This window comes from Trichinella spiralis, assembly GCF_000181795.1.
Source record: "Trichinella spiralis strain ISS 195 chromosome Unknown Scfld9, whole genome shotgun sequence".
Taxonomy (NCBI): domain Eukaryota; kingdom Metazoa; phylum Nematoda; class Enoplea; order Trichinellida; family Trichinellidae; genus Trichinella; species Trichinella spiralis.
Genome location: NW_003526948.1, coordinates 3168946 through 3191649, shown reverse-complemented (window position 1 = coordinate 3191649; position 22704 = coordinate 3168946). Strand labels below are relative to the sequence as shown.

Sequence of the window (22704 nt, the reverse complement as noted above, 5' to 3'; positions counted from 1 at the left end):
GATGGTAACCGTAAATGGATTCCATGAAATGTTTGCTTTTTAGCAAAGTAAACACTTACAACGCTTGCGTTTTGATTCGCATCAAATAATGATTATTTAACAGCAATAATATCAAAAATTCAATTCAATTGATTGTAAAAAACGATAGATTAGTAGAAATCTAATAGATTCGTTATCAAAAATGTTTCATGTGCAGAAATTAGCAGTAATCGCAGCCGTTGGAAGACCGTTGGACAAATTTCCTATGTATTAATATAGGCAATAGACAAATTTAGACCCCATTTATTCGAATACTATTCTGTAGTTTCTAATGGAACTTTGCATAACAATATTGGTAATCATTATGAATGTCCAGAATTAAAATAAACTCGAAATTCTTAAAAAAGGGCTTTCTATGATTTTCGCGAGAACAACCAAGTCTATACTCCATGAAATTTTGCAATTTTCAAGAATTATCAATTATCAAGTTATCAAAAATGTCTCATGTGCAAAAATTGGCAGTGGTTTCTGCCGTTGAAAATGACTTACTGATGGGCAAATTCCCTGTGTTTTAGTATATGCTGTAGACATATTCAGAGGCGATTTATTTTACAACTCCTTGTAGTTTGGATTCAAACTCTATAAAACAGTATCTTTTATCAGTATAAAACTATAACAATCAAAAAAGTTCAAATTTGGAAAACAAATTTTTCGCCCATTTTCACCAAAACAACCAAGTCCATGAAAACGCCCATGAAAGTTTGCAATTTTCGAGAAAAATTTTTTTCTATAAAAATGAAGGAAATTAATTTATATCGGCAGAGAAATATTTGCTAACTATCATGAAACTATCAGGACAGCTACTGATTGCGTATTTGTTGAGATATGTAAAAAAAGTAAAACAGAAATAGAATTTTAACGGAATTGAAATAAAAAGTAATGAAGAATAAAAGTTAAATGAAGGTGCATATGGCAGAGTTCCATTCATTTTTCCAACGCGATTGCCAATTTTTACCCGAAAATTGTAATTTACTTTAATAACAATTGTTCCTGATTTTTATGTATCAGGCAAGAATCTTTCAAACTTTAAAACCTTTGTTCATTGAATTTTGTGATAGATTACAATTCAGAGGTAAGAATTATCCAACATTATCAAATTGGAAAGCTATTTTCGTGCAATACGCCAGTCTTTAATTTTATAAATTGCAAATGCTGAAACCGGTAACTTTATCAAATTTCTGAAAAAAATCATCGATTGAGGTTTATTGAAAATTTACATACCTATAATTGCCACACAATTGCTTGTGCTAATCACAACATTATTTATAATACGCCGCAGTTTTTGACAAGCATGGATTATGTTCCTCTGTAGGTACTGGTGGATTCCTCTAGAGCAGGGGTAACCAAAGTGGTCGATATCGACCCCTTGGGGTCGATGGGACTCTCTAAGGGGTCGATAAAGGCTTAGGGGTCGAATGGGGGTCGATGAACTCCGGGATCGAATATGAACTTCGAAATCCCATCTGAGTAATTTATTTCGTCGAGAACTATTTTGTAACAATAATTTATACTTTTCTGAACTATCAACAGACACTATCAGAAATTAATTTTGCGCGATGCAAAGAGTATTTTCGACTTCAGGCTAAATTTTCACCACCTTTTCTTACTGGTTGTTTAGACGCCAGTTAGACAAAATGCGACTTTGTTCTAAGAGTTTGATAAATGTGTTGTATAGGCCTTTGTCTTTCGTCACATCAGATGAATTGGTAAATGCGATTTTATCAAAGCAAAGGAACACACTGAACCTGGAAATGCGTGGAGACGTGCGCCTGAAACTCACCAATTTACAGCCAAATATCAATGCCCTTGCAGCTGCTCATCAAACACATTCTTCACATTAACGATGCCAAACAGTTAAATAAAAAAATATCATAATAGTTAAATAAAAAGAATTATCAACTACTTTGAATTTACATGAATACCGCCATTATAGAAACAGATATACAAATTGACAAAAGGATAATTACACGTAAAGGTAAAATAAATCTGATAGAGAATCAGTAATTGTGAAAAGGGTAAAGAATAAATTTGATTAAAAATTATGATGGATTAAAATTTTTGATTAATTAAAAATAAAGAAAAGGGTAATACATTATAATAAAGAAATTTATTATTAATAATACTTGTTTTATGAGCTTGGGGGTCGATGAGGCATCAAGGAATCCATAGGGGGTCGATGAGGCGTCAAGGAGAACCATAGGGGGTCGATGATAAAAAAAGTTTGGCGATCCCTGCTCTAAGATTCGAACAAATACCATGTATGAGCCCAATAATTTGACATCAATTGTGAATTTATTTATTTTCCTTGCATTCGTAATGAAGTTTCACTCTGGGCGACTACATTTTATGTTAATTATGCAAATCGCCACTTCATCGTTGTTACTTAGCGAAAGTACAATCAAATAGCCACACATTTGGTATCAATCAGATGCGTAATCAATGAAAATCATGGCAATTCGGATCGCCTTCCATGAAATGTTTGCTTTTTGGCAAAGTATACACTTACAGCGCTTACCTTTACATTCACAGCAATTAATGATTACGTAACAGTAATAATTTCAGAAATTCCATTCAAATGATTGTAAAAAAACAATAAATTAGTAGAAATTTAATAGATTCGTTATCAAAAATGTCTCATGTGCAAAAATTGGCAGTCATTCCTGCCGTTGAAAGAGAGTTACTGATGGGCAAATTCACAATGCATTAATATAGACAGTAGACAAATTTAGAGCCCATTTAATCCACAACTGCTGAGTAGTTTGCATTGGAACCGTAGAATACACTTTCTTTTATGAATATGAAACTATAACAATCGAAAAAGATACCAAATTTTTAAAACGAATTTTTCGCTGATTTTCGCAAAAACAACCAACTCTATAGCCCATGAAATTTCGCAATTTTTGAGAAAAACCTTAGATTCCAAAAGTGGACTGATCAGGCTTCAATTGATCGTAAGTAATCTGAGAGGTACAATGTACAACCGCAATGCTCCTAGTTGCTCATTTGTCGACATATTGCCTCAAAGCTGAATCTAAAATCTGATTGTAGTGATGGTACCAGAGACAGAAATGAAATATGTCTGTTAAATATTTATGCATTGAAAATCATTTTATGAATTTTAATGTTAATTCCATTGAATTTCTGAGTCAAAAAGAGATGGCTTTTTTAAGGAAAATTGTTCCTGATTTTCATTTTTGTGTTACAAAAACTTTACATTGCAAATTTTCATTTACCCTATTTTTGATTGAATACTCTTATGAAATAAGGATTAATCAAAACTATTAATGTTAATTGAAATTTCAGTGCAATATTACAGTTGTTTTCTCTTCTGCAGATGTCACGTCCCATAATGACAATTTTATGAAATTTCTCAACAAATCATCATTGTGGGTTATTGAAAATATTGGCACAATTGGCACAATATTGTTTGCAATTATCATGCCTGCATTCAATGTTTCTTTGCACTTTTCGGGCTACTAGGAATTCATTTTCTTGAACTGTTACGTGGATATCTGTAAAGATTCGAAAACATATTAAGAATGAGCGCAATAAATTGTCAGGAATTGTTAAATTATTTATTTTGATTGTATTTTTTCTTACTTTTTACGCCACCTAGTACAATTATTGCTCACCTTGGAAAGCGACATTCAATCATTGTTAATATAGTCAAAATAAATTAAAATAGCCACACATTTGGTATCAATGAAAAAATTGTTAAATTCACTCTATTCATTGTTATAAAAACATAAATTAGTACAAATGCAATAGCTTCGACGTTCGATTTAATTTTTAATCAGTTTTGAAAGATGTTTCATGAAAATAGTCAAAATAGTGAGAAAATGGAGGAAAAATGAACTGCCAAAACTGAAGACTATATACATCATTGAAACGTCAAAAATGTTTCGTTGCAAAAATCGGGAGTCTCTAGTTACGTTAAAAGAAAGCTACAGACGAGCAACTTTCCGTAGTATTCAGATTAGTAGTATACAAATTTCAGAGGTCATTTATTCCACAAGTGCATGGTAGTTTTCTTTTACAGTCTGCGAAACTATGTAAATTATGAATGTATGTGTACACTGTTGTGATTTCCGAGGTCGATCACCACCAAGTAGGATTGTTTCCAAAGTAGATTTTATTATTCAAGGGCGAAGGGAAGCATAAGAACGAAGAAACAATATACAGTAAAGGGGGATAATAACACTGATTAATTAGAAAATGACTAATACTGAACAAAAGCACAGAAACGCTTTTTATAAATATCATGCAATGTTTTCGCACGAAGCAAAATTCTACCCGACTTAACCCTGACGTCACAGGAAACAACGCTGACTAAGCAGGCAACGCTCGCTGTTCATTCATCGCTAAGCAGATATAAGATAAACTGCACTTAATTTAAAATATGCCTGTCAAAAAATGCAAAATTCTCGAAAAAACATTTTTGACTCCCGAAAAGAGCAAAGTCTACAGACTATAAATTTTCGAAATTTTCTAAAAAAAATTTTTTCTTCCATAATGACTCGTATAAATTGAAAATAATCAAAAAAAATAATGACACATACATCACCGTAATAGACGCAATGTTACACGTCATCAATTAAACTTCGCTGCCGCACTGAAATTTAATGACAAGTGAACCTGCAAATTTTGATTATCGTTACTAAATGATAATTTGAAATATTGTAGCCAAATAACAAATGTATTTAATTATTTTAAATAAAATTTTAATATTTCTTTTGAATATGCTGCAAAATTTTACAAATAAACAGTTTACTGATAGTTGTCAATTTTTAAATGTGATGCTCAGGTAACTTTTAAACTGCTGAAACTTTTGAAACTTTAAACTTCTGAAATTTAGCATATCATTTTATTTCATTGCTTTACAGGTGCGCGAGCGGTCGGTTTGTTGAAAGGTCATTCTTCTTCGAACAAGGCGTCATTTTTGGCGGTCATTCAGGACGTAAAAAGCTTCATCATTGAATACTGTTTGAACATCGAATACACTTCTCAATGGAAACGAATCGTTTTTGTCAATCGTGCAACAAACAGTTCTCTACTTCGTATCAGTATAAGGTAATGGCATACGCTTTGAATAATTAACAACGTTAACAGCACTGTTTTTTTCATTTATATTTATTTCATCAATATTTATATATATATATATATTCTGAAATTATAAATTATCATTGACTTCCACAGTTTTTACAGTTTCCCCTGCATGCGTGATAAATACAATAAAACAAATTAAATGCATATTATTAATTCCTAAAACCTACTTTAGATGCACATGAATATTCATTTGGGAATTAGGCCGTTTGTTTGTGAAATATGCGGAAGCAGATTCAACAATGAAGGTGCCAAGCATAATCACATGAGAAGGCACAGCAATGCATCACCATTCGCTTGCCCGTTATGCGAGAAAACGTTTGTATGGGAACTGTCTTTAAAACAACACCTGCAGTCGCACGCGAATCACGGACATATTAAGGCCAGTATGGTAAATTGGCAAATTTTATGGTGCTGTGTTAAATTCCGAGCTTGAAAAAGTTTAATTATGGATTTAGGTTAACAAAATTTATGAGCAACAAAAAAGGCAATGCAGAGCAAATAGGAGAGCAAAGAATAGATGTGGATTTAGAATGACTGATCCAATGATGCTTCAACAATCCTTACCAGAAAACTGTGAAGGGTAAATAATGCGTTTTAGCTTTAACCTACAATCATATTTATCCAACTGTATATTAAACATATAAAAATAACATATTTCAAAAGCACATGATGAATTTGCCCGTGATTCCATTTAAATTTAAATTTAAATTTAAATTCCGCATTCGTGCTTATAGATGCTGTAACATTCAATTTTTCAAAGTATAACTTTTCAAAAACAGTCTGATAAACATCATTTTATAAGAACATACTATGAGCACATTTGTTTTAACGTTTTCAGCGTCAGTCTGCCAACAGTGAATTATGCAATTTATCACGATGCTACAGCATATAACTCCCATACCGCTCTTGTTGCAACGTAAGTTACATTTGAAATCAATAAAAAAAATAAAAATTTAGTTGTATATTCTGCAGATCTGCAAGTGAAAATCAACATCCACAACTGCAGCAACAAATTCTTTTCCATGACAATGGAGAATTTTACCGTAAGCGTTAAACTGCATTTTTCAGCATGTCGAACGCTTCTTACATATGAATTTCATTATTAGAAAATGGACATAGCAGTAGCGTTGCCACCCAGCCGTACAACAGCAGACATGAAATGATCAACGCTGAAAACACTGCTAAAAATGATATTCAATGGTAAGATATTAATTGTTTGAATTACTACTCTGCAAATGTTGTGAAATATGGACAAAATTTAATAATGAACACATCTGCGTTCTTACAATTTTTTCAGCGTCAGTCTGCCAAAAGTGAATTATGCAGTTTATCACAATGCTACAGCATATAACCCCAATACCTCTCTTGTTGCAACGTAAGTTACATTTGAAATCAAAAAAAAATTTAGTTGTATATTCTGCAGATCTGCAAGTGAAAATCAACATCCACAACTGCAGCATCAAATTCTTTTCCATGACAATGGGGAATTTTACCGTAAGCGTTAAACTGCATTTTTCAGCATGTCAAACGCTTCTTTTATATGAATTTCATTATTAGAAAATGGACATAGCAGTAGCGTTGCCAACCAGCCATACAACGGCAGACATGAAATGATTAACGCTGAAAACACTGCTAAAAATGATATTCAATGGTATGACATTAATTTCACTCAGAAGAAAATTTGAAAGATCTGTAATATTTCAAAATTTGATATCATAATGCAAATACAACTTGTGAAACTGTCTGTATTCTGTTCCAATCTTAATATTATGCTTCACATACTTTTAGCAGAACTAATTACGGAACATCTACAAATGCCGGCTTTGGAAATGTGTTCTTCAACAGAAGTATGCGTGATCAGAATGAATGCAATCCTTTTCCAACAGCAGGGAACAATGTTGGAAAACAATCCAATTCAAGATGAACTACGATGAATTAAGAAGCCAACAAAATTACCAATCCAGATTCTAAGACATATTTCAAACATCACAATGCTTAGTTAGTCATCAACTGCATTAAAAACTGCAGAATGTGAACTCATAAACTTTAATTTATTAGTTTAGTTTAGTTTAGTTTAGCTTATTAGATTCACATTCAAGAGTAATTGGAACATTATTTATTGTAAATGTGTTTCACATATATGATGATATAAATAAAAATAAAATTATACATACTGCATTCTGTGTTTTAAAAATATTATTATTCACAATATTGTTAAATATTAAAGCATCTTGCTAGTGGTTCATATACAGCAGATGGCACTATCTACAGAACAACAACCACTAAAAGTTGAATAGCTTTCACATGAAAGTCAACATCTAAGCCGCAGTAATTCTGAAACAATTGTGACCTAACTTAAAAAATACAAAGAAATAAATAAACAATTTGTCATTAACTTCATCAAACAGCAATGTTTATTATGTATAAAAGTAAATTAATCATCAGTGATAAATCACTGACGACTTAAAGAGTAGCATCTCAAAACTGTGATATTTTAAATTCATACCAATTTTGGACTGAAACAAAGCTAAGCAAGAATAGCGGATGTTATGTGAAACCTAAAGGAAAGAACTAGCAAAGAAATGTTCAATAAAATAAGGAAATACAAATGCAAAGTTCACAAGAGCAGAAAGCAATGTTATTATCATTATTACTGCAAAGAGGGTTAGTATAAGTATTATGCAGCATTTTTGAATGTACAATTTTAAACTCTAGAACACAAAAAGCACTACTAATTATGCACAAAAAAGTTCACTGCCGTTAACTAAAGCTGTAAAGTTTGCTTCCTGCATACTGGTGTTTAGCAATAAATCAATCTAAATAAAATTTTCAAATTTCACCATTTCTGAAAAAGCTTCCACAATTAAATTTAACCTTTCATCCTTCACGTATTATTTCTAACAAATTAAAAGACAATTCAATGCTGCGAAACAAAAGCATAATTTACCTTTTATCGATTAAACTGTTATTTAAACATTCCAATAGAAACAAAACAGCTTTAATGTTATTCATCTATCACTATAACAAACGTTTAAATAAATAAATAAATAACAGTTCAAATAAATGATCGATAGATAAAATGCCAGATACTGATTTTTTTCAAGCGCATTAATAAATATATTTCATTGATAACGAGCTATTATAAACTGAGTTTAGTGACTACAAATATTTTAATATTCAACTCAACGAAACTGAAAAGAATTTCACAAAAAAGCACGCAACATGAAATCAAACAAACAATTTAATCATTAAAGTTATTATTTTTTTGATTTTCTAAAAGTATACTCACTTCCATTAACTCCAATAATAAAACTGATGCGTTCCCCTAATAATGCCAAGTCGATATCTTTATGACACATGAAGTTTCTCACGCGCAAATGTTTGATGCAACCAAATGATAGATTACAGTTAACATAATTTATCAATTCTTCGGCGGATGCAGACATATAAGTATTCCCGAAAAAATATCAAAGCAAAACTATATACGTTTATACTGCATGTGGAAAAAATGCAGGTCCATACATAGTGGAAAGTTTATATGAAATTAAGTTAACTGAGCACAGTAATGCTACAATAATTGCAAATAAAAGTTGATATAATAAAAAATTCTGTTTCGAAAATTGCCAAGATGGATGCAGATGATCGAATGCAAAATTGTGTTTGGATGCTAGTGAAAGGACTTTTGTAATTTAAAAATTTCTCAACTGACGCGGTTCGTTTAGAAATGGTGCAAAAGCGAAAATTTGGACAGCGTTGAAACAGTTTTCATTAAACTTATTTTTCAAAAGGACAATTCAACTAAAAAAATTTCAAAAGTATTTTATATTGCTGTTATAGCATTTTTCTCAATTCAACTCTGAAATTTAAATGAAAGAACACGTGAAACCGTTACCGTCAGAAATTATTCATCGCTTACCGTTCCACAATCATCAACGGCTTTACAATGCAAGCAATACTGACTGTTTTGCAAAGTTGAGGAATTTGAGAAAAAATTTTGAATGAGAAATGACGGCGAAACAGACATTGATACTGAATTTAGCCGGTCAATGTTCGCCACAGATGAGCGGCTTAGATTGAGCTCATTAATCCAGATGAAGCCCAATGAGGTCAACAGCTAATAATTAGTGAATTTGAACGGTTACGAACAAGCAAAATGTCTAGTCGTTCAATCGTGAGGTCTTGGTGTGGAATGGAAAACGAACAGCCGTTATCGCTGCTGCGTCATTTACAACGGAAATAAATGTAAAAACCTATGCTGACGATAATGAATGAATATTGAAGGTGCATACTTCAGAAAAGTGTAACGCAAGAGTGGAAAAAACCAAAAAATAACCATCGCAAATGAAATTCTGCATGATTGATTACATGGGCGCAAAATGCAACCACCCAACTGTTATAATACCAGCAATGTAAAACAATGATATAAGTTTATTAATTATAACAGTTAATAAATCAGATTATCAATAAAAATATATAGTTCATATAATTTCACGATAATAATGATAACAATAAAAACGACAATGATGATATTAATAATAATAATATTATTATTGTAAATATTTTTTAAAAATAAATATCAGTTTCAATATTTGCCTTTCATCAAATGCAAAGTCTTATCCGTGACAATGTTCATAGGTAAAGTTATGTCATCCGGATGTGTATGGACATAAATGGGGCACCTCTCTACTAGCTCGTATGGTGTCTCTCCATTTTCAAGTGCCATTTTTAAGTTGAAAATTTGGCCTTGCATAAGCATCATTTGCAGCTTGAAATAATCCTGGTCAAAGTTCTCATCAAGTTCAAATAACTTTTTTAAATGTTCAAAGAGAGAAGACATACGTTTCGCATCATTTAACCTTCGCAAAATAAATGATCGAGTTTCATTGCTGAATGGCCTCTTTGCTAACGGTAAAGTCGCCCAGTAATACGTGTACGGGCGTCGACGTCTAGGATGTCTGTAAGGAAATGCATATCTGTTGTCGACGGCTGCCATATTAACTGCATAATTTTCGTCGCCTTTTCTTGTATCATTATAAGAAATTAGTAAATTTTCTGCGGTTCTATTCGTGTTGCGAATGATATAATCCAAAATTATTACCCGTTCAAACAGGAGTTGCAGCTCATATTTAAGCTCATCGTCCAACAGTTTTTTTGAAGCAAATACCTTCAACCAAAATGTACACGGTTGAAAGCCTTCCACTACACATTGCAACGAACCCACCTTATCGGGAAGATTCACACCAGATATATGTTCTCTTTGTTGTTCAGCTTTTCTTTTCTCCGCCGAAGAATAGTTGAATGTCGGTGAAGCCAGGTAGGCTACTTTTGTTTTCGGCACGATTTTCAAATCCAAACACTCATCAACTATTGATGCACCGACTTCAGACAAATAAGCTTGATTTGCTAAAATGCAACCTCTGCGTGGACAGCATAGACGAAACATTTTCTGAAGCCATCCTATTCGGCTTGGATTTCTTGTGGCGTATTCTTCTTCGTCCTTGGGATTAAATATGCCCACGCGATTTTTCTCCTCGTCCAATACCAGATACGATCCAAATGAACTGTCTTCTATTCTCGTAGGGAAAAAACCATTTTTCACAGCTTGCTCAATGGATTTTTTCATGCAGGAAAATTGAAAATCATTTTTCTGCCAACTCTGCTGCTTCAAAAATAACAACGAGCCATCCTGTCCATGAAGAGTTTCCCAAGTACTTTCACGATCATCGTATTTTTCGCCATTGTATACGATGTGCACGGTATCTCCGCTTGTGAGCAGTTCAGCTTTCTCGACATCCGTGGAATTATGTGCGAAACTGGGCATTTCGTCTTTTTTGATAAATTCATTTTCTTGATCCATGTTGAGAAAAAAACCCAGTACTTAAACGACGACAATTTGGAAAATAACTGATTTGTCCGTCGAACTATTGCTACGATAGTGCAATGTTAACTACTTTAAAACATTTTAAAGCAGACTAACTTTAAATTTTAAATTGTCCAACACTGCAAACTTTAAACAAAACAGCATGTTCTTTTCAAATACATTTGTGTAATATTTATCAACATTAATTATTCACCACATATTTCGTATTATAACAACAATAGCTTCAGATAAATGCTGCACATTTGATGAAAATCAAATTATAAAGAAAGCAATATGAAGGAAAGCAGAAAGAGCATTTTAAAATCATTTTGTACGGTTGAAATCAAATTTAACGTTTATCAAAAAACATATCCCAAAATTAATGTGCTTTTAATGCGAGATTGAATGAAGTTTCCAATGTTTTTTTCACCGCGTGAAATAATTTAACCTTCATCAATAATTTTGACAATGCTTACTCACCACTCATATCAGCTTTGTGTTCAGATAAATTTCAAAGAATGGAAAATATATATAAAGTGAGAAATTATACACAAAACACTGGCAGTATCAAGTGATTGCGTTACATCTTCTACAGTCAACAGTTTAGCAGATGAATAATAATGCAATGTATCCTCTGAAATCAATAGTAATTTCAGGAAAACATGCCCATTAATTATTGAAAATTTTGTTGAAAAATTGAACTCAACTAACAATTAGATAAATTTAGCATCATAGCATTAAGAGTAAGCTTTTGCTGCTTCAGACAAAACAGCATTCACGTTATTAATCTATCATTTATTGCATGGTAAGGATAACTTGAACTTTATCAGGAAATGAATTTAAAAGTGCAGTTTTTAAGGTTAAGTTTTAAGAATGTTACAAATTAATAAACAGAACATGCAATGCAATTTGCTAATATTTAAAAATTACTTACAACATTGTTGTGGCTTTGAATATCCTGTGGAGTACTATGAGCATGCAAAAGCGATGATTTAGCATCAACTTCTTGCGGTATGCATTAGCCAACAATTCAACGTTCGCACTTGCCATCTCTCAATATAGGAAGATTAACGATGAATTATTAACGTTATCGAAAAGCGCGCGAAAGAAGCGCAGAAGGACAGAGAAAGGAAAATAATTACCGAGTCGGTTGATTTGTGAGTAGAGTTGCACAACGCTTTTGCTACTGTTCAAGCCTATCCTATGGCAAATGCAACAACTGTGCTGTTGATTTGATTGCTGAAAAATTGCTTGAAGCTATCAAGCGAACGTTTCACAGATAGCTATGTGCCTATGCTGTTGCAGTGATATAAGGAGTGAAAATTCTTGAAAAATAATTTCAGTAGGACAGAATGTTGATAAACTGCCTGGTTTTGCTGTTAACTGAGGAAACATTTATAGCACTGCATTATTATCTATGCGGTAAATAATTTATATGTAATATTTTTAATGCGTTACAAATATAAAACATTTGCTTGGGTAATTAAAGAGGAAATCTTTTCCAATTTTTAAACATCAGCTTACTATTATTCTCCATTGGTGGTGTTCATTCCATTTTTCTTATTTCCTCCATGTATTGCTACATATTGCGGTTTGTTTCGCGTTTGTGCATTCATATACCATACATTATTATGAGCCGCTTTGTTTTTAAAATGAAGTTTAAATAAATGGGAGAACGAAGAATTAACTGACAAAATTTGAAAATTAAATCAAATATGAAATAAAATTTCAATAAATGAAAGCACTCGTTTTTGAATACTAAATAAAGAATATGAAAAAAAATTTCAAAACAATACAAAATGCACGTGTTAAAATTAAACAGACTAACATAGAAAAGCAATGCAACTAAAAAAGGCTAAATATAAAAACCAATAAATATTTTTAAATGAACATCGCACAATATTGCAGTCCATGAAAGCAGTTGCATGTAAAACGTTCTGTTAGGTGAAAACCCAGACAATGCAATAATTCAAATCTTACCATATAGGCTTGCTCTGAACTTAATTAGAATTAACTGAGGGTTGAGTTCACTATCCCTTTCACAGATCTACGGAATGAGCGCCCTCAGGGAACCACAGATGCTTTTTGTCTTTAGTTCTGTCTCATGCTTTCCGTATCTTAATTTTTCTTTTCTATAAAACTGCAAAACAAAAAGACAAATATTCAGCTTAATGTACAGTAAAAGCTGCAAATAATATGTACAAACTAGATTTTCAAAAATAACTGATTTTCAATTCAACGCAAAGTTCTCATAATAAAAAAATGATAGAGGTTTTAAGGCTGACGTAGCCTTAAAAATTTTATTATCCTCAGATCATTTCAATTGAATTGAAAATCATTTATAATTAACTCACATTATTCATTTTGAAATTTATATTTCATTTATATATATTATACATCTGAAGTAAAATGAATGAAAAAACAATTGTTAAATGTTTTTAATTATTTGACGAACTGCTCAAGATAAAACAACAATGTAAAAATATTTCGTTTTCTATTTTTCTTAGCTTTCAACACTGCTTACAATTTCAGTTTAATAGAAACAGTTTGTAATTGCACAAAATCAAAGCAAACAAAGTATATTTTTCATCAAAATGTTATCATTGTTAAACAGTGATATTCAAATTTGCATGTTTTAAATGAAATGTTTTCTAATAAAAATTTTGTGAAAACACCATAAAAAACTTTTTTTAGAAAAATAGAGTTGTTACATATGCAAGACAAAGTTCAAAGATTGCGTTAAATTATCAACATGCTATTACATACCGATATCATTCACAATGAGATAAGTGCTTTGTTCCATATTTTAGCAACATCTTTTCAATCATATCGTCGTATTGCCATAAATAAAAAATAATACAAACAAGAAAAATACTTAATTGCTTCTCAGCAGTTTGAAAACATCTTCAGTGGTTGGTTGATTGAAAGAGTGAAAGAATTGATGGATGGATACGTTAGGTAACATATCATAGCTATGAATGATAATTGAAAGAGAGAACTGAAATTCAGCATGGTCCATCATGACGACGGATTCAATAACTGGCCATGAAGCTTAAAATTAACTTTGGAGTAATAAGTGAGCAATGCAAATAGCAAAATACATAACCTTAGGTCGAATTAACTAATTTTTCATTTGCAGTGCTCATAAATTTAAATAAATACGCGCTTATCTCAATGTACGTTCCATTTACATTTTGCATAACATTTGGAAAATATGATCATTATGCACATTCATTTCTTTTCATGAATATAAAAGATCTTTTTCAAGCTCATTTGAGAGTTCATAAATGAATGAATCCATTCATTACCAACATATTAGTACTGAAGATTAATAATAATTGGTGTTAACCAATATCATCTGGTTTGAAACATCCACCAGAATGTTGTCAGATGCAATGTAGGACACTGTTTTGAATAAAAATAGCTTTTTTTATTGTAATATATGATGTAGGAGAAATGAATAGGTTTCACTAAAAAGCGAGAAGAAAGAGAACGCATCTGAAATCATTCTGCCGTCAGTTATTTTCTTAAGATTACTTGCAATAAATAAGGGGATTTCTGTTATTTAAAGTGGTATTCATACATGCACCCTTACGTAACTCACAAAGAAAATTACAGAACATTGTCAGTAGCAGCAAGAGACCAATAATGATTTTAATAATCTGTTAAGATTTATTTGTCTATAGCACCATGGTCATATCTGTAGCCGAAACCATGGAACTACTGCGGATCACTTTCCTAACAGCATCAATTTGACCAAACGTGGCTATGTAACCTCGCTGCTTGTGAGTACTCTGCTGATGATCAATTAATTAATAGCGCAGGCACAATGCAAGCATTTATAGAAATAAATAATCAAAAACAACTTCTATAAATAATAACTGAAATTTTTATGAAATCATACAACCAAAAATAGCCCAACCGCATTTCTGCTCAACACGCTGAACGACTGACTGGCTTTCTTTGATCTGATGGTGTTGTTTATGCTAAGTTGCTGTTAAATTACCATTTGATCTACTGCTATTCGACAGACGACTACTAGAGATACTCGTTCTCTACATGATACCGCTCTCGAATCTAGTTAACAATCTCCTGAGAACAAAGAAACAAAGAAATTCAACAGCACCACCTTGAACGGTGAATTGGAATATTTAGCACTATTCTGCATATAATTTTGCTCTCATAATATTTTCTATGCGTCATGCGTCAGTTTTCTGATAGCAAAGCACGTGATAAACAAATTTATTTTTATATTCATTTATTAAAAGTAAAAAATCCATATGTCGCCAATAATAATCGTGGAACAAAGTGAAAGTGAAGTTTTTCATGAAACTGAATTTGAAAAAATAAAATATATGAAGTTGATGATTGAAAATGAGATAATAATGTCTCTCGTCGATTTAAAAAAGATCAAAAAATAATAGAATTTAGAGGTAATGTAAAGAAATAAATACACAATATTTATATAATTGAAGCGTCAGTTATTTGCTGCATGTACGGTTGTAGTTGTTCGACACTAATGGTAATTCTTCTTTTATAAATTTTACATGAAATATTCCTCCAACGACCACACGCGGGGCAGCTCTTCTAAATACAGTGAGCGGACCGTTGTTCTCTGTATAATGTGCCGCGGCCATTCTCTTTTCTTTCAAAAAATTCAAGAATTCATGAAACAGACTGCAAATTAAGAAAGCAACGACCATCAGCAGTGACTGCAATCCCAGCACCAGTGACACCCTCCACAAGTACACATTAACCAGATAGAGAAAAGTCATCGTTGCGCTTTCGAACGAACAATTCGCCGGCTATCGATACAAAGCACTATCACCAAACTGAACTCAACCAACGTAATGTCGGCTAGTAATAAATAACAGGGCGTGAATTGTTTAAAATACCCTTTAAAGTAAGCAACGTTTTAAAGTTACGGCAATGACGTCATTCAGGCAATGCAAAGGCTAACGTAGCTTTAAAAATTTTATTATCATCAAATCATTTCAATTGAATTGAAAATTATTTACAAATAACTCACCTTATTCTATTTTTCATTTATATATATTATACATCTGAAGTAAAATGAATGAAAAAACAATTCTTAAATGTTTTTAATTATTTGACGAATTGTTCAAGATAAAACAACAATGTAAAAATATTTCGTTTTCTTTTTTTCTTAGCTTTCAACACTGCTTACAATTTCAGTTTAATAGAAACAGTTTGTAATTGCACAAAAGCAAACAAAGTATATTTTTCATCAAAATGTTATCATTGTTAAACAGTGATGTTCAAATTTGCATGTTTTAAATGAAATATTTTCTAATAAAAATTTTGTGAGAACCATAAAAAACTTTTTTTAGAAAAATAGAGTTGTTACATATGCAAGACAAAATTCAAAGATTGCGTTAAATTATCAACATGCTATTACATACCGGTATCATTTACAATGAGATAAGTGTTTTGTTCCATATTTTAGCAACATCTTTTCAATCATATCGTCGTATTGCCATACCAGTATTTAGAATATTCTTTAAACGTTCTACTGCCACATCCTCAGAGAAAACAGCTTCATCAGATTGCTGTTTATTATTTTTCTCAGTCATCTCTGCTCTAGTTGTTAACATTGACTATAACACAAAACGAAGTGTATATCTGAACGAGTATATTTATTAAGTACACGTACAGTAGGAATTGGTTTCACAGACAAGGGCTGGGGAAAGTTATTAGAAACGTATGACTGTGTGCTAATTGTAAAATACTTCGACGATTGAGTTTTTGTGGTCAGCCTCCGTGCACGATCAATTCGACATTCACATATGTATACATCTTGTTCGTCATATCGAGGTATCTTTGGTCAACCCAGGCAAAATGTTGCCACATTCATAACTAAACATCTCCCAACCACCATGTCCATTGGAAGAGTATCATATACCGGTGACAGTAATATCTAAACAAAATAAGAATAAGAATAAGAACATTAAATCACATTTAGAAATATTTGCATGTTTTAATTTATTGACCTCATTTTTACAGAAACATTGAGAACGATCGCAAACAATTTCATCTGGCCGGCTGAAGTAAGCATCATATATAAATATATTTCTACTGCAAAAATAGTATCACTAATATTTGAAATGAAATAATCGAATGGAACTCAGTTCAACTGAGTAATTACATTTGACCTAAATCTGCATAAATAAATTGTTTCATACAAAATTGAAAAAATTGCTAAATGCAATTGTTCAAGCGTTTTCTGGGCTGCTCTTTCATAATAATATCCCGTGCATGCTTTTCCAGCTAAACGACGCAACCTTGATGTTGCATATTTCACAAATATATAGTTGGTCTGAATTTTTCACTTTGCGTTGTTCGGCACAACGGGAGTGTTACCAATATGAGCATTTGTCACACTGAATCATCAAGCCTAAAATTAACAATAGTAAAATAATAATATCAATCTACTTATCTCGTCAATGTCAATTCAAAGAAAAATGACTGTGACTGCATTTGACTGAGCAGATGACACAACTGCATGAAGCGCTTGACTTAATTACTACTAGCATAACTGCATGCATGCCAACAAGAATGATAATAATGAATAATGGAGTACGGTAATATTTTGTTTGCTCATTTATATGATAATCGAGAAAAAAGAATTACCGTCATTTTCAAACAAAGCCCATATGCAACGAATTTTATCTTAATCTGGGATAGCATTCGCTCGGCGAGGCAGAATGGAAAAATCGACAACTGGCTATAGCAGTTGAGAAAACTGCCTTCCACTAGGACCTACGCCGATCATTATAACCGAAGTGATGATGGTGTCCATCAAAGTTTGCTGAAGTTGAGCTTTCAGTTGGTCGTTGTTGTCCAACTTTTGTTGCACTAAATTTAAATAAATCAAAATCGCTTGTGGGTGAAGTCGAATAATGCGTGCAACACTTTCACTGAGCACCACAGCCTGGTGTACAAATTTCATGTTCTCCTTCAAAATACGTGGATCGACTTTTCATGACTTTTCCGTTTCATTTCAGTTTCACCTAAAATCAAACACATAATTAATTAATAAATTAATAAATAAATATTGATATAATGACATAATTTTCATTTCAAAATTATCACATTATTAAATTTGCAAAATTTTCAAATATAGCCTCCTTTCCACAATAGCATTATTATAAAAGTGTATTATTATTTTATTCAACACTATTACGTTTTCGAAATATTGTTCGATTGTCTGTTCGTGTTTTTCGTTATTTTTACCGGAACGATTACAACTTGAATTTTTTTGGACTTTTTGGAATATTAATTTTCAAAAATAAAACTAACATTTGCTGCTGTCTTTAAATTTGCATACAGAAGTGTCGTTGAATTTTGAAATTTCTTTTGAAACAGGCTTTTGCATCTTATGATTAATCAGTTCTGCTGTCATATTGTCGTTATCGTCGTTTTTTTCTTTTTCAGAGCCATGATTATGTTGTTTATTCGATGCTGATTTCAATTTTTTCAAACTCTTGACAATCGTTTCCACAGTCATCTATCTGTTGCATTTGCTTTATCACTATCTTTTCCTTCCTCTCCGCGACGTCTATTTTGGCTCTTCAACGAGCTTTTTATTCTTTAATAATATATACACACAATTTATTGTTGCTGTTGTTTTTTTCATTATTATAAAAATCACTTCTCAAATTCTACAACTCACTGCATGTGGTACTTCTTATATGCACGATTGTATTATTATTATTATTATTATTATTATTAGCATTAAGTAAATTAGCGATATTGTTTACAATTTTATTTATTACAGTTCAAACAAACAAAAATTGCAAAACAAAAACAAAGCTTATCTTGAATCACACAGAACTGCTTGGAAAAGATATCTACCTCCAATGACAGCAGGCAATTCTTTCATTCACATCAACTGTGGTTGCATGATTCTCAAATATAACAACGGATATGTTACTGCTCAAATTGTCGTAAGTCAGTTTATTATATTTACTTTCAGCAATAAAATTTGAATACAACATGCAAAGTAATAGTGTGGTTCTCAAGTAAGAAATTTTCAAATATTATAATAGATTAAAAATATTCTGCTTTAAGATTCTGCTTCCTTCAGTTTTAATAAAAATACATGCCATACAATATGTTTACCTGAAGTCAACAGAAATGATATAATATGCATAATTACAAAAGTAAATGTGAATGAAGCATCAAAATAATGAATGTTTTTAGAAATTTAGCAGTTTATCAACTTCATACTTTGCTGTTCCAATCACGGTAAGGCATTGTACACTGGTTGGGCGTTTTAAATGTGCCGCCGTTGTTCGCTGATGGACAATATTTCCAAGTTTCCATATTTTCATTCAATTCACTGAAATCACAAGCCTTTGCTAGATGTGTGATGTGGAAAACAAATTTTCTGCAACGACTGATACATACTCATCATGATCATCATCATCATCATCACAGCTTCCCAGTGATGCTTCTTGCGATGTGTTTTGTTCACGATAACGTTTCAATGACGAATGCTTTGTTCTCTGATTTCTAAAACACAATATCCATTACTGTAGACACAATTACATATATATATATATATATATATTTATCTATCTAGGCGCAGGCCTAAATATTAAAATGAAATAAATATTTTAAAACATGCAAAGTAAACCAAATAAATGTTCATCATGTCTGAAACTTTCTCATTCCACAAATGCGCATAGCTGTTCTTGTCGTATTTGCATAAATTCAACAGTATGCATGCATTTGCAAACATAGTTGCAATGTTGATGAAAAAGTATGTGATGCATAAGTAAGTATTGAATCATCATCATCCATAAATTTTCTTCTCCAAACTATCATCATGACAATCAGAAATTATTATAAACAAACCAGTATTTCGAACAACAATAATTTTAAAGTTGCGTATTACATGAATCAATGAAACAAGCGTGCAAAGAGACTACTAGCAGCATTATTTCCATCAACAACAACAAGCAGTCTGTATTTAAAACAGTTGCTTGTCACATGGGTTTTCATTTGTCAAGGAAAAAGTACTGTAATTTCCAGACATATATTAATCATCGTCAGTAAAAAAAACAGCAAGAGATTGTTGTATTGCATATTTCAATGCTTGCTACAAAGAAAAGGCAAAAGCTGTGTGTAATCCGTCTTCTTAATACCGCACATCACAAACTCAGATCATCGATAATATTGAACAAAACAAAAAAAAATTTCAAAATTTGTGTTGATTTTTTTTGGTAATATTCAACAATAAAAAGATCCCTCGTAATAACTGCATTCAGAGTCCATTGAAGAATATATCCTTGAGAGGGAGGTTAAATATGTTCGAAACGGTTTATTATCTGAAATAAATAAACTTGTTAAAGTTGTCTGTTCACTTTATAATTTGTGTAGTTTTGTATTTTCAATAAAATGCGAACTGCACGCAAAGCTGTTTTCGGGGGAAAAATGCAAAAATCAATGCCAGCTGACATATGGCAAAATCAAGAATTCCCTTCCAAGAAGAGGATCATAAAATAATTCGAAAAATTGTTGACCCCATTTAAAGCACAAACTTGTTTCATTTATGCTTGTATTTTATTCGATCAGAATTTGGTTCCTCTTGGCGAGTTAGATCTCAATCATCAGAACCTTTACCAGAGCATAACGTCATTCATCGCTTTATTGCAGTTTCTAAAAAGTACTTATTTCCACTGCTAATGTTTGTTATGCATTTTTAAACAAAATTTTACCAATAATCGAAATATTTTTATAACAAAAAGCCCGAAATATTATAATTAGAAATAATTATACTATTTATAATTAGGAACTTTATTATTATCATTATTATTGGAACTATAACGACAGCATTTCATTTTAATATATATATATTATACAGAAAAGCCTAGTTTATATAGATATTGCAGAAGAGAAAGAATTATTGTCCCCTTCATTTGATCAAACCCTTCAAATTTTACCAAATCATATTTTCCAAGCCTAAATAAAGTTAGCAGTTTTGCATAATTAATATAATGCATTATTGCACTACGTCAACTCGGCATATATTACAAAGTCCCAAAAAGCCACTACTGTTGTTCTTCAGTTGTTCATGTTGTACGTACAAAACATACCCTGCATACTGTGTAACTTTGAACAGATAACAGTGACAGTTGACAACAAATATTGCAGTGACAGTGGGATGAAATTTGATTTAAAAAAAGAAACAAATCCGCACTTCTTACCCAGACATGAGTCGACTGTTGAAATTGCAGCTCACATGGTGTGGTTGGTCTTTGGATGCATTGCACTGGTTGCGTTTCAATTTGCTCGCCGTCGGAGGTGGAAGGCGAATTTTCACCGATATGTTCTGTGAGTTTGGATCGTCGTTGATTTGGACCCAAGATTTGCTTGCATCTTCACCGGCCACTACTGGACCAGCAACTCCGTCCGTCTGATTCGCCGGCGCCGGCAGCGATTCGGCCAGTGCAATTTGCACGTGACGTCGATATTCCAACCAATTGTCCATCATGCGTTTAGCTCTTTCTGGACTGATGCCACGAAATGGATGATCGTCCGGCGGAGGCGATGGTGGAAACGAACCGCTGTCATCCAACTGTTCCACCAAATCCAATTGTTCGGCCAACAGAGCCGGCATCGCCCCTTCGTCGTCCGGCAATGACTGCTTCGACGTCGACGACGACGATGCTTTTTCTTCTTCCAGTTGTTGTTCGTTGTTACTTGCCAATTTGAGATGATTCTTGGAACCTTGGTCGACTGGGATTTCTTTTATCTTCGACTTCACCGGATTTCGTTTCATCACCTTCCTCGCCAGCAGACGGCTGAACGAGCGCAACTTTTCCGGTGGCAACGTGGCGACGATACTTTCCACAAGAGAATTCACGTCTGCAGCCGGATCCACAAGCAAACTACCCACCGACGACGCTACTTGCCGTGCGCCGAGCTGCTGCTGCTGCTGCTGCTGCAAACCACCGTACTGCTTGATCCCCGTCCTATTATTATCCGCCGATGCCTGTTTCCTGATCGATGCTTCTCTAGTTAGACCAGTGTTGCCGGGTTGAAAGTTTGCCGACAATTCCATGGGCGGTGCCGCTGCCCGGCTGAGTTTCGGCGGCGGCTGCACTTCCGGCAACAGCACAGGCATGTCGCTGTAACGATCCGCAATGGTCAACAGGCCAGCGCCCGAACTGCCGCGTTCGGCTGAATCGATTTCAATGCTCAACGGAACCTCGGCGGATGTCGGCGGTGCGGGCGGACTGTGGTAGAACAGAGTTTGCGCTGGGGACGGATGGCCGCCGTTTGGCGATTCGGCGATGGACTGAATGCCACTGTCCGGCGTGCCGGCCGCTTCTTGGGTGGAGATGAAGTCCAAATCGCCCGGGTGCGAAGTCTTCATGCACCTGTTGGCCAAGTCGTACGTCGCGTTCGTCGGCATCGCTTGGTACCGGCACGGTGGACGGCCGCTGTAAGCATGCGCGTCGTAAACATCCAGATGATTCGTGTTCGACGATGCAGACAAATCCGTCGGACCTGTATCGGTTGTCCAGTCTTGCAGCAACGCGTTCAGATCGTTTGAGTCGATTTCTTGCAAAAAGTGGTCAAAGTCGCTGATGGATGATGAATCCTGTTGGGACAAATGCCCGTAAGCATTTGTCGCACAACTGCCGTAACTGTTGTCAACAAGCATGTGA

The 22704-nt window shown here is 33.2% G+C and overlaps 5 protein-coding genes across 5 annotated transcripts; 2 read left to right on the top strand and 3 right to left on the bottom strand.

Moving 5' to 3' along the window:
• Positions 1 to 583: 583 nt before the first annotated feature.
• On the bottom strand, positions 584 to 1967 carry Tsp_05404 (hypothetical protein). The gene is made up of 4 exons (XM_003371702.1): positions 1954 to 1967; positions 1647 to 1808; positions 1261 to 1526; positions 584 to 618 (listed from the first exon to the last, which is right to left on the bottom strand). The coding sequence occupies exons 1-4, from the start codon at positions 1965 to 1967 to the stop codon at positions 584 to 586; spliced, it is 477 nt and encodes a 158-aa protein (XP_003371750.1).
• A 3079-nt stretch (positions 1968 to 5046) lies between these two features.
• Tsp_05405 (zinc finger protein) lies at positions 5047 to 6830 on the top strand. The gene is made up of 9 exons (XM_003371701.1): positions 5047 to 5109; positions 5318 to 5533; positions 5601 to 5725; positions 5984 to 6061; positions 6118 to 6188; positions 6252 to 6345; positions 6443 to 6520; positions 6569 to 6639; positions 6703 to 6830. The coding sequence occupies exons 1-9, from the start codon at positions 5047 to 5049 to the stop codon at positions 6828 to 6830; spliced, it is 924 nt and encodes a 307-aa protein (XP_003371749.1).
• A 2897-nt stretch (positions 6831 to 9727) lies between these two features.
• Tsp_05406 (phosphatidylinositol 4-kinase type 2-alpha) lies at positions 9728 to 11002 on the bottom strand. The gene has a single exon (XM_003371700.1). It carries the CDS (start codon positions 11000 to 11002, stop codon positions 9728 to 9730), a length of 1275 nt encoding a protein of 424 aa, XP_003371748.1.
• Positions 11003 to 17925: 6923 nt separating this feature from the next.
• On the top strand, positions 17926 to 19327 carry Tsp_05407 (conserved hypothetical protein). Its single transcript, XM_003371699.1, has 4 exons — positions 17926 to 17960; positions 18759 to 18764; positions 18804 to 18972; positions 19229 to 19327. The coding sequence occupies exons 1-4, from the start codon at positions 17926 to 17928 to the stop codon at positions 19325 to 19327; spliced, it is 309 nt and encodes a 102-aa protein (XP_003371747.1).
• A 1906-nt stretch (positions 19328 to 21233) lies between these two features.
• Positions 21234 to 22700, bottom strand: Tsp_05408 (conserved hypothetical protein). The gene is made up of 2 exons (XM_003371698.1): positions 21983 to 22700; positions 21234 to 21898 (listed from the first exon to the last, which is right to left on the bottom strand). Exons 1-2 carry the CDS (start codon positions 22698 to 22700, stop codon positions 21234 to 21236), a joined length of 1383 nt encoding a protein of 460 aa, XP_003371746.1.
• Positions 22701 to 22704: the final 4 nt, after the last annotated feature.

What these genes read in the sequence shown, in the direction of transcription:
- Tsp_05404 (XM_003371702.1), bottom strand. An exon ending in AACTGGCGTCTAAACAACCA is followed by an intron (nt 1,527 to 1,646) that starts GTAAGAAAAGGT and finishes GTTACAAAATAG; the next exon opens with TTCTCGACGAAATAAATTAC. An exon ending in CAATTGTGTGGCAATTATAG is followed by an intron (nt 619 to 1,260) that starts GTATGTAAATTT and finishes ACTGTTTTATAG; the next exon opens with AGTTTGAATCCAAACTACAA.
- Tsp_05405 (XM_003371701.1), top strand. Translation starts at nt 5,047, where the DNA reads ATGGAAACGAATCGTTTTTGTCAATCGTGCAACAAACAGTTCTCTACT. An exon ending in AATACCTCTCTTGTTGCAAC is followed by an intron (nt 6,521 to 6,568) that starts GTAAGTTACATT and finishes TATATTCTGCAG; the next exon opens with ATCTGCAAGTGAAAATCAAC. An exon ending in TGACAATGGGGAATTTTACC is followed by an intron (nt 6,640 to 6,702) that starts GTAAGCGTTAAA and finishes TTTCATTATTAG; the next exon opens with AAAATGGACATAGCAGTAGC.
- Tsp_05406 (XM_003371700.1), bottom strand. Translation starts at nt 11,002, where the DNA reads ATGGATCAAGAAAATGAATTTATCAAAAAAGACGAAATGCCCAGTTTC.
- Tsp_05407 (XM_003371699.1), top strand. Translation starts at nt 17,926, where the DNA reads ATGCGTGCAACACTTTCACTGAGCACCACAGCCTG. An exon ending in ATGTTACTGCTCAAATTGTC is followed by an intron (nt 18,973 to 19,228) that starts GTAAGTCAGTTT and finishes GAATGTTTTTAG; the next exon opens with AAATTTAGCAGTTTATCAAC.
- Tsp_05408 (XM_003371698.1), bottom strand. Translation starts at nt 22,700, where the DNA reads ATGCTTGTTGACAACAGTTACGGCAGTTGTGCGACAAATGCTTACGGG. An exon ending in GGGGATCAAGCAGTACGGTG is followed by an intron (nt 21,899 to 21,982) that starts GTTTGCAGCAGC and finishes ATCCGGCTGCAG; the next exon opens with ACGTGAATTCTCTTGTGGAA.